At 37.2% G+C, this 18,340-nt stretch overlaps 1 protein-coding gene and 1 long non-coding RNA gene across 2 annotated transcripts; both read right to left on the bottom strand.

Annotated features, from left to right (window-relative positions):
* Positions 1-11,917: 11,917 nt before the first annotated feature.
* Positions 11,918-14,239, bottom strand: LOC141393485 (choline transporter-like 2). Its single transcript, XM_073966499.1, has one exon. It carries the CDS (start codon positions 14,237-14,239, stop codon positions 11,918-11,920), a length of 2,322 nt encoding a protein of 773 aa, XP_073822600.1.
* Positions 14,240-16,955: 2,716 nt separating this feature from the next.
* Positions 16,956-17,781, bottom strand: LOC141390014 (uncharacterized). Its single transcript, XR_012409244.1, has 2 exons — positions 17,709-17,781; positions 16,956-17,628 (listed from the first exon to the last, which is right to left on the bottom strand). It is a non-coding gene; the product is annotated as an uncharacterized lncRNA (long non-coding RNA).
* Between the last annotated feature and the right edge of the window lie 559 nt (positions 17,782-18,340).

Consider the following 18,340-nt stretch of genomic DNA (forward strand, 5'->3'; position numbering starts at 1 on the left):
GCGCACGATAACCCTAGCAGATATAGATTAGGTTCGAATATGGACTAGATTTGTCCACTCCTTTGGGTACCTCCCACACCCAATTTCGTATAAGTGTAATCCATTTCGTACTTGGTGTTCGATCATTCGAACAGTAAAATCACTTTTTTTCAAAAAAATATTTATGGATGAAAAAGGTTAAATTTTAAACAAGTTTTGGCATATGTATAAGTGTAATCTGTCAGGAAATAAAAAAAATTGTTCCCTCGATGTTAAGGGTAGATTTTTGAAACCTATATTTTTGGATTTTTGGATTTTGAAATTAATATTAAAAAATTATAAAAAAATGAAATTAAAAAAGTAATCATGGGGAATTATTGCCAATATATGTAGCCGTTTCACAAAATTTAGAGACATGATTTACATGCGCAAGCGCGACTTTACAGATGTGCAAAGTTGACTGTTCGAAATTTCCAACGCTGGCACTTAACCAACATATCGATGGGTATATCAAAACGTGGAAATTTACTAACAAATTGCGGGGAAAAGTTAAATACTAAATTTCAGCCATTTCTAAAGGATAGTGCGGCTAAAATCCTGAAATACCCTAAAATCGTTAGGTACCATTCAACGGAGGCTATATAAAACGTAGACCTACGCTGACAAATCTCTGGAGGAAAGTTAACTAGCCTCAAAAAAGACTAAATATGTATGTATTAATTTACAGTCATTTATGTAGGATAATGCAGCTAAATCCTTGAAATTTCTCGAAAGTCGGGCGGTACTGTTCTATGGTGGGCAATCTAAAACGTGGACCAGTGCTGACACATTTCGGGGAAAAGTTTTGTAGGTCCAAAGAAGTCTCAATACCAATCTTCAACCATTTTTTCATACAAAAATGGTGAAATAAATCATTAAAACGGCATATAAATCAATTTTATTTTACTTCTATAAATATAACTTAAGCGCCAGTGTTCGAAATTTCGAACACCACTTTCCGGGAAAACGAAAAATCGAAAAAATTTTTTGAGTTGACTTATGACATCAGTGGTCCTAATTACACGAAAAAAGTGCTTTGTTTTTAAAAAAATAAATAAAAAAATTTTCTCGGTACGATTTAGGTTAAGACCTGCTCTCGAATCGCTTTGATTTTTGTTGAAGCAACTTGCATTCTCTGCCTCAATTACGACAGTAAAATTTGTTTGCAGGGGCAAGTCCATACTTCTGGAGAAAACAGACCGAAAGATGTAAAAATTCCTATGGCACCACATGTAGTGCCTGGAGAGCACGATTATTCTTGAACTGATGAACCGATTTGGAACAAAATTTGGCCTTCGTCATATTTTGTCCAAACTTAGTTGGACAATACCGGCTTACAAAGTCAGGGAGTACCGAATATTTAAAAAATGTTACTAAAATGGTATGCATGGTATCTCTTGAACGGGGCAACCAATTTGGTCCAAGCTTTGGATATCCTATTTTGTCCAAATTAAGTTTAACTTCTTTAATTACACATACCGGTCCTCTCCTTAGGGTACCTCCCCCAAAAAAGTCGAACATTTGTGTCTAAGTACATTTTAGGGTCTGTTCGAAGATCATTTGAAAATGTATACCGATGCTGTTCGTTGTGGTTAAAGCTACTATATTATAATTTTGTTCATGTTTAGCTATTAGGCCTCAGGTATTTTTGAGCAAATAAAACAGTAATTTATTGCTTTTTCATCCCGACGTTTCGTCGCTTGTTTGGCGACTTTTTCAAGGGAATTCGTCTATTTAAAATAATAAAATTACAAATTACATTTTTTAACAAAAACACAAAGAAATTGTATATAGTTGCACTTACAATAATAATTTTAAGACGCGTTACATTAATTTTATACTAATTAAAACATATAAGATAATTAACACGACTTATAAACTAGTATCACATCTAAATTACATTATTGCTATTCCGTAACTCGCGCTTATGTTGTCCGTATCTTCTTTCAAGTTCATGGTTCTGTCAATATTTTGTTGTATCCTCAAGCTTTCAATTAATATTCTCTTTTTATACCCTCAGCCTTTAGGCTAAGGAGGGTATATACACTTTGATACGATGAAAATGTGCCTCATCGAAATAATGGTTTTAGACCCCAAGTATGTTTGGACGAAATGTGTTTCAGACAATTTGGAGTCGATCTAGCCATGTCCGTCCGTCTGTCTGTCTGTCCTGCTGGCTGGAGCGCACGATAACTCTCGAACGGATTAACCGATTCGGTTCAAATTTTGGCTTTCGTAATATTTTGCCCAAACTTAGTTTAAGTTCGAAGATGAGCTACATCGGTCCACTCCTTCCGATGTGAAAATGTTCGGAAAGTTCGTGCGCACGATAACTCTTGAAGGGAGTGACCGATTTGGTCCATACTTTGTATAGCGTAAACTTTCTACCAGAGTAATATGAGGTTCCAATATGGTCTCAATAGGTCCACTCCTTCGGGTACCTCCCACACAAAATTTCGGAAAAGTTCAGTTTAGGGCCATCTCTCGAATCGCTTTGATTTTTGTTTTAGCAACTTGTATTCACTGCCCTTCATACAATACAAGTACAAGTTTCATCAGGGCAAGTCCATACTTCCTGAGAAAATAGCATGAAAGTTTCAAAAAAAACCCTATGACACCGTGTGAGGTGATTGGAGCGCAAGATAACTCTCGAACGGATCTGCCGATTCGGTCCAAAATATGGCCTTAGTAATATTTTGTCCAAACATAGTTTAAGTTTGAAGATAAGCCATATCGGTCCACTCCTTCAGGTACCTTCCCCACAAAAGTTCAAAAATGTTCGGAAAAATTGTTCGTACGGTAACTCTTGAAGGGAGTGGCCGAATTGAACTATACTTTACACATCCTAATATATCTACCAGATATAGATCAGGTTCAAATATGGACTATATTTGTCCACTCCATCCGGTACCTCCCATATGGCACCATATGTTGTGGCTGAAGATCCACATCCATAACGGTCAATGTCGATCCATTCCTTTTAGTATCTCCTCCGCAAAACTTTTGATCTTTAATCCTAATCAACATTTTTGTCTGTTGAAACCACCAAAAATTTCTAAAACCCCCTAAATACATACGTATTTTGGGAAAAAAAATTGTTTCAATATACACAGGCTGAGGGTATATCTCTGTCGGCAAAGCCGACTGATACTTTTTTCTTCTTCTTCTTTATTTGCAAATCCGTATTCGGATATAAGCGATCATACAATGTTAATAGCTAGTTCTCTGTTTCTGGCGGCGCTTAAAAGGCTTATTTCATCTTGGTGTCCTGTCCATTCCAGAATGTTTTTGATCCATGTTATTTCTCGTCTCCCTCTTGGTCGACGTCCTTCTATTTTGGTTCTTATGATTGCTTGGAGGAGATTATATTTGCTATTTCTCATAAGGTGTCCCAAATAAGCAGTTTTTCTCGTTTTTATCAATCTGATCATTTGACTTTCGGTGTTCATTCGTCTCAGTACTTCATTATTTGAGATGTGATCTGTCCAGGATATCTTTAAGATCCGTCGGTATATCCAAACCTCAAACGAGTGCAGTCTTCTTTCGTCTGCTGCTTTTAGCGTCCATGTTTCTGCCGAGTATAATAAAACGGACCAAATGTAGCATTTAACAAATCGTTTTTTAGTTTCCATGGTTATGTCATGGCTCGTTAGTATTTTTCTATATTTAAAAAAAGAGTTTCTTGCCATTTCAATTCGGCATTTTATTTCCTTTGATATGTCCCAGTGGTCATTAATTTGCACTCCGAGGTATTTGAATTTGGAGACTCTTTCTATTTGAGTTCCATTAATGCATAAGGGAATGTTGGATTCGATATTTCTTCTACTTATAATCATATACTTCGTCTTCATTATATTAATCTTTAAGGCATATGACGTACTAGAATGTTCTAGAGCATCTACTAGCTTTTGTAATCCTGCGAGGCTGCTTGCAAGTAATGTGGTGTCGTCGGCATAACGTATATTGTTTATGAATGTATTATTTATTCTAATTCCGATATTTTTCCCACATATTGACTCCTCAAATATTTTTTGGGAATATACATTAAATAGAAGAGGGGATAGTATACAACCCTGTCTTACGCCTTTTGAAATAGGAACATCGTTTGTAAGTTCACCATCTATATGAATGTTGGCTCTCTGTTGCCAGTACAGGTTTCTAATGCATTTAAGGTCACTTTCATCTAATCCAATTGATATCAAAATTTCCATCAACTTGTCATGGTTGACCGTGTCAAATGCCTTCTCGTAGTCGATAAAGCATATGTAAACATCCTTTTGCACATCTCGGCAGTTTTGTATTAGTACATTCAAACTAAGTAGGGCCTCTCGAGTACCCATGCCTTCCCTGAAACCAAATTGAGTTTTTCCCATATGTGATTCGCATATTGGGTATATGCGTCTATGTATTATCTTTAAGAATATTTTTAAAGCATGGCTCATAAGACTTATTAATCTATAGTCTCCGCAAGTCTTCGCATTATTTTTCTTGGGAATCGTTATAAACGTAGATTTCAGCCAATCTTGAGGGTATTGTCCTGTTTCATAAATTTGGTTGTATAATTTCAACAATAGTTGTGTGTTTCTTTCATCTAGTAATTTAAATAATTCAGATGGGACTTCATCCGGCCCGGTAGCCTTATTGTTTTTCATTGAATTTATGGCCATATCTAGTTCACTTTTGGTAATGCGTCTTCCTCTAAAATTGGTTTCTCTATCTGTGTTATTAGTTTCTGTTCTTGTAGTGTCGGTAAAGAGATTTCTAATATAGTTTTCCCAGTGTTTTTTCTTTTCTGCAGTTTCGTATATGGCTGTATTATTCTCAGCAAAAATAAATGTAGATGATCTTTTTGAATAAATTCCAGATGCCTCTTTTAACTTTTTGTGGAGATTGAAATCGTCATGTAGGATTTGGAGTCTTTCAATTTCCTGGCACTGTTTATTGAGTTGCGCATTTTTTGCGGCCCGAGTTGCAATTTTTATTTCTTGATTTATTTCCCAATATCTTTCATAGTTAGAATTTTTGTGCTTGCTCCTTTCTATGCGAAGCGCGCGTATTTCGTCCGTCATCCACGTGTCTTCTCTTTTAGATGTTGTGGTTCCAAGGATATTGCTGGTTATGGTATTCATGGAGTTTTTTACATTATTCCATAAATTCTCGATGTCTTCTCCATCAATATTGTGTAGTTCTACATTAAGGTGATTTTTCATGATTTGTTTAGTGGAGGGATCGTTTAATTTTTGAATGTTAACTCTTTTCTTTGGTTTTTTCTTTCGGATAGTAGTTAGCTTTATCTGTAATTTGCACAGCAGAAGGTTATGGTCCGAGGGTACATCAGCTCCTGGGTACGTAGAACATTTATTTATGCAGGAGGAATATCGCTTATTTATTAAAATGTAATCAATTTGGTTTCTAACAATGTTTCTGTTATTATCCTGTGGCGATTTCCAGGTGTAAAGTCGTCTTGGATGGAGGCGAAACATAGTATTCGCAACCTTAAAATTGTGTTCCTGACAGAATTGTATCAGTCGTTCTCCTCTTTCATTCCGTTGTCCTAAGCCAAATTTTCCTGTGATTCCGTTTGTTACTTCTTGCCCAACTTTAGCATTAAAATCGCCCTGGATTATGGATACTTTTTTACTTGTTCTCTTTTGTTTCCTTGTCCAATATTTTGACGTTGTCAAAGTCAGGTGAGTGGCCGGTGTTCAGTGCGTGCTGTGCTAATGCTGTTGTTGCTTTTTGTTTCTCTATATCCATTTTATGTTCTCCCATTCTAATATTTAATGATCTCTTCGTAGTGCCGATGTATATCTTGTTACCGATGTATATCTTGTTACAATTTTCGTTGTTGTCTCCTTTGCATTGAATTTGGTAGACAACATTATGTTGTTGTTGTTTGTCAATTGGTGTTTTGGTGTTCGTAAATATTGTGTTCAAGATTATGTTGGGTTTATATGCAAAGTTTATGTTGTTGTTGCTAATTATTTTTTTAAGCTGTTTATTATCGAAGAGGCCTGGTATGTAACGTATACCGTAAAAATGTTTTACTTTTTCATCCTTCGTAGTAATAGATGTAGTATTTGGAGCAGGTATCGGCACCAATACAAGCGCATTGTTTGCGGCCTCACGCATACGACTCTCTCTCGCTCTCTCCACAAACAGCGTGTGCGTTAGTGCATTGCTAAAATAAAAAGTCATTTAAACAACCGACAACAGAACCTTCTTCATTGACTTCTGAACGAAGACTGAGTGGTGGTTGTTCTGTTGTTATTCTCATCAAGGGCACGTGTGCCCCTTTTTGCCGGATGCTGATTTGGAGTGATATTATTTGTAGTGTTGGATATATTATTGTATGTAGTATTAGAACTTACGTTGTTTTCTTTATTTGTTTTACGTTTGACATCTTCAATTAGTGAATTTATTATTTGGATTGGAAAGCTATTGTTTTTTAGAATATATTATGTTTTCCGTGGACAAGTCCATGCTTCCTGGCATACTGGTCCAAAAGTTATACGATGACCAACTGAAATGACTAGTGCGCGCGATATCTATCGAATAGATATGACTCCCAAAATAAGATGCACTTCAATAATGGACCAAGTTGGTCCATTACTTTAAGTAACTCTTAAGCAGCACTTTTGAACTTTAATCCTAATCCATATTTTAGTCGGCAAGCTCCAATGTCCAAAAAGAGCCACAAAATTCTAAAAAGACCCTAAATCTGTCCGTATATAAATGTTTAAATTCACATAGGCTGAGGGTATATCTCTGTCGGCAAAGCCGACTAATACTTTTTTAATTGTTTTGATGATAAATTTATTGAAGTTACATATTTCATGTATTCGTTAGCTTTAATAAAGAATTTTGTTTGTCATAATTCAATACAGCATTTTCCAAACATTTGGTCGTTTTCCTGCTAATGACATTAAAATTGTACTGGGCGATTTTAATGTCAAAATGGGAAAGGAGAAGAATCTTATAATGGAAAGAGGCTGATGATAGACTTCGCAGCAGCATCTCGACATGAATAAGGACACCTAGCAACAAAACAAATTGATCACGTTGTGATAGATGGAAGACTTTCATCGAGCGTGTTGGATGTACGATCGTTCCGAATAGCAAACATAGACTCAGACCACCACCTTGTTGTTCATATCTCGACGAGATAAAGCGATTTTGAGATGTGTGTCCGCCCGTCCGTCTGTCCATTATAAATTGTAAACACGCTCCAGGCCGCAATTATGGACCGATCGTCACGAAATTTTGTATGGAGGTCGGGTTCAGATCATAATAGATCCCTATTCTTATTGGTGATGATCGTGAAATATTTAGCGGGTGAAATGGACCAAAAACATAATATTTATCCAATTTTCTAGCGGCTCTGTAGGTCTTAATAATAGTCCGAGTATATCACAGAGCAGAAGCTTCCAATTTGAGATGGCGATCGGATAATATTTAGAGGGTTAAATGGACCAAAACTTTTGTGTGAAAATTGTGAACATTTTTAATATACAGCTTATATCTTAATTCCTGGAAGTGACATTCCGAACAAGTGAGATATACTTGAAAGTGGAACACTTGACCTTTCAATTGATGCCAATTATGTTGGTGTGCATGATCAGATAACAGAGTTACAGCCTAATATATTCCGTTTTTTGTTTGTAGTGTAATAATAACCTCGCTAGAAGCCGCAATTATACATCAATACTCACGAAATTTTGCACCGGGTAAGAGTATAGGTCGAAAAAGATGCCTACAATTTTGAATGATGATCTAATATTCTTTAGCGGGTGAAATGGACCATTACTTTTGTATCAAAAATATAAAAAGTTTATTTTTGGTCGATATTTTAATTCCTTGAGGACATATTTCGCAAAGTAGCCTACATATGGAAAAAACTACAGACCTTTCCTCTGATGTAAATTGCAATAAAGTGTTTGCTAGATAACGGGCCTACTGCCTAATATATAATGGGTTCTGTGTAGAGAACCACTTTTTTATCCCATGCTAAATGTTGTCTCTCCAAAAGTTTATGTAACCACGAAATATTCATCCTAGACCTCTTATTTGGTGTGCCAAAATTTTTATCTCGACGAGATAAAGCAATTTAGCGATGTGTGTCCGTCCATTAAAAATTGTAAGCAAGCTTAAGGCCGCAATTATGGACCGATTGTAACGATGTTTTTAAGGAGGTTGGGTTAGGGCCAGAATAGAAATGATTAGTTTTTGGTGATGATCGTGAAATGTTCAGGGGATGAAATAGACCAAAAACAAAATTTTAACCAATTTTGTAGCGGCTCTGTAAGTGAAAATAATAACCCGCAAAATTTTAAACAAAGTTTGAGTTTATGATGTAGAAGAAGCGTACAAACCAACGTTTTTGTGAACTAAATTTTCCTTTCCTGCTACAAAAATGTCTTTGTCATACTAGATAACTTTTTGGTTTTGGTCATAAGTATTATACATAACATCTCTGATATTTGATAATTAAATTTTCACAATAATTGAAAAGAAGTTCCGTGGAGAGCGATTGTCCAGGGATAGTGGTATAGGGTATCCCATGGTCGGCTCCGTCCGACTATAGACTTTTCTTACTTGTTTAGTATTGAGATGGTTAAAGACTTCATCTACCTTGGCACCGCCATAAACACAACAAACAACATCAGTTATAAAATAAGAAGAAGAATAGTACTGACCAAACAGCATCTTTTGGCTTCCGTAAACAGTTTTAAAACAAAGCCACATCTCGTCAAAACAAAAACTCTTTATAAAACACTGCACGTGCATAGAATGTACGGTTCCGAAGCCTGAGTTCTTGCGCCATCAGATAAGGCAGTGCTTGGTGTTTTTGATTGCTCCACTCAACTTTCTCAATTTCAAGAAGAGTTTCACTCGCGAGTGGAATTCAAGCGAGTGTTCATAGCTTTGATCGGGATACAACGATTGCGTTGGATAGGCCATGTCATAAGAGTGAGTGACCTGAACCCTCTAAAAAGACGGTACATGCAGAACTGGAACAAGGCTTCGATGTAGTAAACAAGGTGAAGACGAAATCGAAAAGTGCGTTATACCAAATTGGTTGGAGAAATACAGCAACAAATAAAGAGGAATGGAACTCTTTTCTTAGTTCGGCTTATAGGACAAATGTTCTGCAGAGGGCCAACTATGTAAGTACTAACTTGTATCAGCCAATGTCATTCTGTATATAATATTAGTTTTGTAGGGAAGTCAAACTCACAGCTTGGAACACCCTGATCTAATTGGGCTGTCGAAGGCGGCTTTATAGTCGACGAACAGGTGGTATGTCTCGATCAGTTTTTCGTGGGGGTTCTCTAGTACTTGGCGCAGTGTGAAGATTATGACTATAGGTTTAGACGTACTTGCGATATCTTTAATACTCTCCGTTAAAAAAGTACCATTTTAGCAAAAATGTTTTCTTTCGGCTTCTTCAACCAATTTGGTCCAAACTTCGGATGTCATAATATATTGCGGTTGGTCCACTCTCTCACAAAAGTTCACATATGTTTACAGTGTTTTATTTAACTTGCTTTGGTGTCAAATCTATTAACTAATTTTTAACACAATCGAACTGAAACTTTGCACACTTTTCAGATTTGGATGGCAATACATGAATACGAAACCAAAACCAATATGGGTCCATTTTATATATAGCGGTACCAAATTACATTTGGAAAGTTTTATACCTCAAATGAGGGCGAAATACCAAATTTCAGCAATTGCGGAGGAATATTGAGGCCACAACCTTTAAAATACGGAAAATCGGGTGGTGGGGGCTGTATTAAGGCTAAATATCAAATGTCAGCTACTACGAATGAATAATGAGGCCACAACCTTAAAAATACCGAGAATCGGGGCTATATGAAGGCGTGACCTATACCGACAAATTTAGAGGGGAAAGTTTAATACCCCCAACGAAGACTAAATACCAAATTTCAGCCATTTCAATGGGTTTGTGACCATAACACTCGAAATGCCGAAACTCGGGAGGTACCGTTCTATGAGGGCTTTATGAAGACGCGGTCCTGTACCGACAAATACTTTTTTATTTTTATGTTTATACCTTTTTAGTGGCGAAGGCCATTATTTGTGAGATTTTAATTAGTTTAATTAATCGAGCTCTATGACCTAAGGTCTAGCGAAGTCCTACACACACATCAACCGCTATGCAAACAAAGATCGTTTCGTTAGCTGGTTAGGCAAACATCCTCAGGCATATTAGATGTTGTTGTTGCTACACAATTTTGCAGCCCCTATTTATACATCCAAGATTGCAAATTTGCATTTGTGAATTTCAAATTGAACCTTTTTTATTTTCAAAGACGACTCATTTGTCCCCCTTCCATTCCAGAATTCAATTTTCAATATTACATTCATATTATAGCCAATAGTCATATCAATAACAAAAAATAAAAAAAATAAGTTAGTGTTTTATTTATAAATGTACTAAAAACTATGAAATAATTTCTGTCTTAGCCGAAAATGTAGGTAAGAACTTCAAAATAACTGAAATCGGGTGGTACCGTTATATGGAGACTACACCAAAACCTGGATCAACGTCGACAATTTGTGGTGCAGAAGATTTCCAACTGCTGGAAACCCCAAATGCCAAATTACAGTCCTTTTGAGCAGGAAATGTAGATATAGACTTAAAATTACCTGAAATCGGGTAGTACAGTTATATGGGGTCTATACAAAAACCTGAACCTATGTCCACAATTTTTGATGGGGAAGTTCCTGGTCCATTGAGAACTCCTAGAGCCATGTTACAGTCAAAAATCTAGATAAAAACGTAAAAATACCTGAAATCGGGTGGTACCGCTATATGAGGTCTACAGGAAAGAAACCGTTATTTTACAGAAACTATAACAGATATTTTGTTCATTGTTTTTTGTTAGGATCGTTGCCTTTAAGAGTCGTTTTAATAAATAACCGTGGCGTTTACACAAAGTGAAATATTTTATTTGTCCTAAGGTACTAAGTTTTAGTGAAATTCCAAATTTGGTGGACTAGAACTTTTAGGGAACAGCTTTTCACAGAATGATACCCGAGAGTGTCCTTTTTCAGCCCATGTATACTTTTTCCCCGACCAGTTCAGTGCGTTTAACACTTTTTTAAAATTACATTGGTACAAATGTGCGTTTTTCCATACCGTTTCCCACACAAATTGACATTTTTTAATATATGACATAGACTAATGAATTTATAGACCAGGGAATGCTCTCACCGAGTATCTTCGAATTGAGTGTGGTACCTAAGAAACGCAATATAAATATTTTGTTCTAGCAAAAGACTACATGGCGTTAGTTTTTGATGGGAATTACATTCTCAGATAAAAATATTCAAGAAAATATTGCCATTTTCCCCAAAAATCGTCATCGAACTTTTTTGAGTTTTCGGGTTTGAGTTGCTTAACCGCGGAAGAATTGTTAATAAATTCGTTAGTCTATGTATATGAGTTTTTATAAGAGTTTTATGAAAACCCAAGGAGTATTTCTTCAATTTTGTGCAAATGTTGAAATTTTTGGGAAATATTCACTTTACAACACAACACTTTAATCCAAATACATATCTTTTCGGCAAGTAAGTGCGCCCAAAAAGGCCCACAAAATTCTAGAAATAGCCTAAATACAAAATTTTTGGTGAACAGAATTCTTGTTGTGTAGCCGGCATGTAATCTGTCTATAGATTAAAGTTTCAATTCGGAAAGGCTAAGGAGGGTGTATATCAAATACTTTTTTTTTTTACTTGTTTATTTGATAATTATTAACAATTAATTCCAGTATGTGTATGCGTATTATATATATTTATGTTTACAATAACAATATGTATTCATATTATTTTCTAATAACTAACAACTCTGATCTGCGCTTTGCTTTCTTCATGACCTACTGATTGGATTCAACATTTTGTGCAAATTCTTCGACATATAATATGGCTTCTCGGCAGAGCCATCATTTTCATTGCTATCTACCAAAAAACAAAAGAACAAGGTATCCACAGCCACGCCATACGTATTGAATACAACTTCACTCATTATATAGCCCGACAATGCTACAAAAATGATCGGCACCAAGGGATATTTAAAAACGAACGCAGTAGGATAAGCCGTCAAAAACCAATAGGTGGCAAAGCACGTGCTGGAGGTCAGTAGAAGTTTTGAAAGAAGCAGTAGAAAGCCAGATACCTTGTTCTGTGTTACGAGGGCGAATGCCTTCTGAGAACTGGCAAAGAAACTAGCGCTGTGAATGGCACACGTTATGTACGAATTGCGATTGAGAAAACGAAGAACATTCTCCAGTAGGCAGATAACGCCATTCACACAGCACAAAAGTGCTTGGATTAGTCGGTTGTTTGTTTCTAGATGTTTGTTTTTGAACGTTTTCAAATGTTTCTCAATCATCTCTGTGAAGCGGCGGATCGGGCAAACAATGGCCAAAATCAAAGAACCAAATGCAATTGTTCCCAAATGATATAGAGTCACATTGCCCACGGCTTTTAGGAGAGGAATTGTGGGTAACTTCTTTTTGTCAAAGGTCCAGTACCACATGGAAAAGGCACAGGCCAAGACCATGTCACCATAGGCAGATATGAATAATATCACCCATAAATAGGTGAACACACAAAAGTAGAAGAACCACTGTGCTCTTGGGGTCTTAACAATCTCCCCAAAACGGCAAACTGTCTCCATGCAGTTTTTATTTGTGTTGACAATGTGACAATTGGTTTCAAAAATGTGTGGATCGCATTCCTGATTCATCTTATAGCCAATTGCTGGTCCTTCGCATTCACAATTTTCCTGGAAAACTTTAATTTGGGGGTCCGCGAATATACGAAAAGAGTTCGTGCCGATTGTATTGAGATACAGTGCAACAATACCACACAAAATGGAAACCAAAATGTACAGAATTCCCGGAAAGATGGGGAAGAATATGGTGCTTTTAATCGATGTTATTGCCTTACTGGCCTCCTTAATCAATGATACAGCAACACCAATTCGTTTGCGCAGCACCACAACAATAAGGACTATAATAGTGAGGACGGCTCCAGTTAGTACGTTTACCCACAACCAAAAGTCCTTGTTTTCCACCAAAATTTGAAATTCCATCAAATCCCCATTTTGTTGCGGTAGCGTGGGATGCTGACTATAGTATTTATACCGCTGAATACCATACACCAATACAGCCATTAAAACGACCAAGACACCCAAAATAGAAAACCACACCAACGGCTTGGCCAACCATTGTAGGAGGGCAATGAAAGTCACTGCCAATAGCACCTGAATGATAAGCGACATTAGGATCACCTTCCAGGATGATTTCAAATCATTCATAATGTCCTCGACTAAACGTTCACTTTTCACTGTGTCATTACCGCCGCTAATAAGGACTGCAATCATCTTCGTTAAACCCACCTGACTATCCTTTGCGTCTAAATACTCTAGAAAGAATTTCTCGGTGTCATTGTCTTTACGACACATTTCAGCTATGCGATTGTTATATTCATCGATGCTGTGACTTTTCAAAAATTTCCGTGCCATGTCACATAAATCTTCCTTGGAAAACGGCAGACAATAATTGTGGACGGCGTTACTTTTCACATATAGACCACTGCAGGATCCATCCTCAATAGCCGTTGAGATTTGATTGGGCGTTTGCAATAGATTTTTGTCCACTTCTTCGTCACATATCAGTAAATTCCGCACATGCTCCAATTCCCTGTCCTCCACTTGAGCATCCCACATAAATGACTCTTGAGGACATTGTTCCACACATACCCGTTTCGCTTGACATCCCACTATAGGTATTTTTGGATCTGAACATTTATAGAAATCGAAAAAATACAAATAGGGTTTTTGAGTCACGCCCGAATCCATACCACATGTACGATCATACGAATCGGTTCCTATTAGTATGACCTTATTCAAATCGCCTTGGGTGAAGGCAAAGTGGGCAATATAAAACCAGAACACAATGCAGCACACAAATATGATGAGACAAGGGACATCGGTAAAACTATGTTTTGTATGATCTATTTCATGCATTGGAGGTGGATCATTATTCATGGACCGTTGTAGCTGTAGTGGCGTAAGTTCATCGATCATTTGGGAATTTCTCGCGGACATGCGTTGACCACGACGCACCGGTTCCATCGTTTCTTCCATCATTTCTTCCGCATTACTAGAAAAACTTGTCCTGGACATGATAATTCATTATTTTTTCAATTTTCAAAATAACAAAAAAACACTTATGGATGCGATAACCGTTCAATCTTTTCTGCTTTCCAAATTCGAACTGATTTTTTAAATGATATTGACATTACAAGAAAACAATTCTTTTAGCCATTAATTGCCTATTGCGAAGAAGGATAATATTTTTAGGTGTGTTTGTGGTTTTTGCGATGGCTATTATTGATTCCATGATGATGAATTCAAGTTACTTTTTTTTAAAGGTTTTTTGACCTTTTGAATCTTATGTACATATATGTACAGTGATCGACATTCGACATTCCCCCAGGTGCTCCACATATGGGCGACCTATGGGAGGCGGGGGTAAAGAGTTTTAAAACTCATTTCAAAAAAATAAGTGGACAGCAAAAGTATAACTTCGAGGAATTGAGTACAATTTTAGTAAGAAAAGAAAGCGTATTAAATTCTCGCCCTCTGTCTCCATTGTCCGAAGATCCCGAGGAGTTAGAAGCTTTGACTCCTGCCCATTTTCCTAGAGGGTGTTCGTTAATATTCGCACCGGAGATTCCCTTGGATAACATATCAGACATAAATCGTTGGGAGAAACTCAAGGTCTTGCACCACGAATTCAGCAGAAGGTGGAAGGCGGAATATTTACACGAGATGCACAAAAGATATAAATGGCAATATGCCGAACGGGATTTAGAAAAAAACGACTTTGTGCTCGTTAAAGACGACAATTTACCAGCAAACGACTGGAAAATGGGGCGCGTCATAATGACATATATGACATAATGTGGCAGACTTCAGGACTGGCGATGGCATAATAACAAGGCCAATTTCGAAATTGTGTGTTCTTCCCGTAAACGGAAAACAGTAGTCAGTCCAATGTGTCGTTTTATGTGTTTTCTGGAAAAATAACTCACTCATATTAACGGGCCATATATCGTATGGTCGAACATGTGTTTGCTTTGCTCTCTACTTTTTATTTCCAGAAAATGAACGGACCTGGTAAACACTGCCTGGTATGTTTCAAATACCATCATCTGAGGTCTTGCCTGATGTTTAGGAAGATGACTGTTAAGGACAGGGAGTACGCTGTGAGGGTACATAAGTACTGTATTAACTGTCTATCTCGTGGCCACTTTGTGAAATTTTGTAATGCCTCTGGGAACTGCAGAGTTTGTAGGGAGATGCACCACACCATGCTGCACCCAGACAACAAGGGGAAAAGGCCAGCCCAGTATCGTCAAAAACAGCCAAAGCCACAATATCCGCAAGGCAAGAAATCATCTGGCAATCGTGGCCCTTCCAACAACAACCGACCAACGTTAAATCGACCATCGAACAGCAACAACCGGTCAAACAGCAACAATCAACGGGGTAACAACAACAATCAACAGTTGTCTAATCGCCCAAACAATAACACTCAGCAGCAACGGGGCAGCAACAATAATAAACAGCAGCGGGGCAACAACAACAAGCAGCGTGTCAGCATCGACCCCAGACAAAGAGTTGAGAGGCAGCCAGGCAGCATCCCAGCGAAAAGCCGACCCGACAACAAGCGCAAAAATCCTGCCAACTCGAAACCAACGGCGCAACAACCACGACGACAACCTAAGAAAGAGCCCGTGGAAAAGGATGCCGAAGCTGAAGAAACCAAGCGCATTCTGCGTGAGACAACCGAGCAGATGCAAGAGCTGGCTAACACTATCAAGGTTGCACCCGTGCAAGGGGGGGGTGCATGTCGAGGCTCGACCTAAGAGTCTTGCAGGGGCGGCCTCAAGCTCCACCAGTGTGCTGACCCCTATGCAGATTGAAACCGTCGATGGCCAGATTATCGATATCGATAAATAAGCCGCCATCATTAATCATTATTTTGCGATCTCTACTTACCCCTTTTTTACTTACTTACGAACCAGTGTCGTGAAGTGCAAGATCGTCTTGATCAATTTTTCAACCCCAAACAAAACCAACCCCAAACAATAAAACTAAAATCTGTCGACCTTGGCAGTAATAGTGAATATTTTAAATATTTTATTTTATTGTGCTAATAACCTCACAGTGAGTATAAAGCATATACGTCTTGTGTTCGTTTTATTGTATTTGCTGTGTTGTTTTAGTTGTTGTCTTTACCGCCAACAACAAACCTCTAGACCTTAAATTACGCCTGTAATTTAAAGTCAAAATTGCAGATCCTTCGTCCTTTGGAGGAAATCTGTACAAAGCGCAAGACCAATTTTTGTCAATATATTTGTATATATTCGCGAATTAATAAAATTTTAAAAAATAAAATAGAGGGTAATAATTGAAGTTAAGCCATTGGGGGAATACTCCAGCTTAAGAAATCAAATGAGATTGAATCTTCAACAATAAATAAAACAAACAAAAAACAGCGAATGGCACGCGCAAGGTAGTTTGTAATAAATTCCAACAACAATCACTTGTGGGGTGCGCCTCTTAAAGGTTAATGTTTGTGAAATAAGAAGAAGAATGTATGAATGATAACATTCATCATTTGACAAAAACAGCTGTTTGTATAACAGTTGACAATTCTGACGTAAAGGGGGAAATAAAAGAAAAACAAAGAGGGAAAGGAGAAAATGATTTGACAGGATGATCTTTCCTGCTAAAAAAAGGCCGGAAGATTTGCCCTTTTTGGATTTACCTTTGAAGAAGATTGGATGTGTGGCTCCAACCAACTACCAAGAAAAATAATAAGACAGTTTCGTTTTTTTTTTTGTGACGAAGAACTTTATTTAAAACTGAATATCAAAACATGCAGTAATTTTTTCTGAAGGAAAAACAACACACAAAATACAGCATTTAAATAACATTAAAAGCCTTAGAATGAATTTAAACAAAATAAACCAAGCTTAAGGCTAAAAGATAAAAGAAACTTAAAAATGAATTCAAACAAAAGTAAAAACACTTAAAAGCTAAAATAAGAGGACTTAAATCTAAGCCTAAAACTAAACCTAAAACTAAAGAAAAGACTTAAAACCAAATAATTCTAAAACTTAAAGCTAAACAAAGTAAAAAAAGAAACAAATCCGGATCGAGAAATCCAGCGAATTGGAGCCACACCATCACCCATCCAGTCCAACGAGGGAGGCGCAGTTAAGCTTTGCCGTCCGGCAGGCCCTGGTATCATCCCCAATAGACCTTTTACTTCCATACTCCGGACAGACCGACGGACGACAGCAACATAGTTAAATTCCGTGGTTTGCATAAAAAAAGAAGAAATAAGTGTTAGAAGGGGTAAACAAAGGTTTCATATTACTCACCTCGTTTTGGTGTGCAGGTACTCTGAACTGAGCTCAATCCAGGGTTAGGTTTCTGCTGCTTTCTAGTTTTGGTCGCTCTAATGTATGGCGGCCTTTCGTCCTTTTGTTTGTCCTTTCCTGAAAAAAAGGTAAACATCGTTAATATCTAATCCGGAATATAATTATAAGGCTAAAACTTTGAACTTTGACATACTTACCTTCACATTGGGATGAGCCTGCAGATGATACTCGCTGCTGCCTTCAATATTCCTGGCGTATAATATTGCAGCCTGAAAGAGAAAAGAGATTAGAATTGCATCATAAATCATCATAAATCATTTTTTTTCCATTCCATTAATTATATTCGAATAGTAAATTTATATTTCAATTACGAGAATGAATATGTATGATTTCCTTTGACGTGTTTTTTTGCCATTTACTCGTATATCCCTTTTGATTGATTTCCTGTACATCAAAATATAGAGATCAATAAACATGTACTACTTTGAATTGAAAATGGTGACAATGTCTTCGGCTTAAAGCCCTATTAAAAAGGTGGTGGGAATGGAATAAAACGGTAAGTAAAGGGTCAAACCTGGGACACGGAAGCAACGAAGTGTCATGGCGAGAGGTGATCTCGGAGTGTGGGCTATCTCCTGGTTGGTCAGCCGCCAGGAGAGCTGTTTCGATAGGCTAAGATAAGATAGGTGAGTTCAGCTGTTAAGTTTTGATTTAGGCTAGTTTTTTTTTTTTGCTATTTATAAGCATATTTCAGGCTTTCCCTTTTTATTTACCTTTTTGTCAAGACCGGTATGATTAATTTTTTTTTGTTGTTCAACCGAACTGTCTG

This window comes from Musca autumnalis, unplaced genomic scaffold (genome assembly GCF_047663935.1).
Source record: "Musca autumnalis isolate F117 unplaced genomic scaffold, ASM4766393v1 scaffold_1, whole genome shotgun sequence".
In the NCBI taxonomy this organism is placed as follows: domain Eukaryota; kingdom Metazoa; phylum Arthropoda; class Insecta; order Diptera; family Muscidae; genus Musca; species Musca autumnalis.

What these genes read in the sequence shown, in the direction of transcription:
- LOC141393485 (XM_073966499.1), bottom strand. Translation starts at nt 14,239, where the DNA reads ATGTCCAGGACAAGTTTTTCTAGTAATGCGGAAGAAATGATGGAAGAA.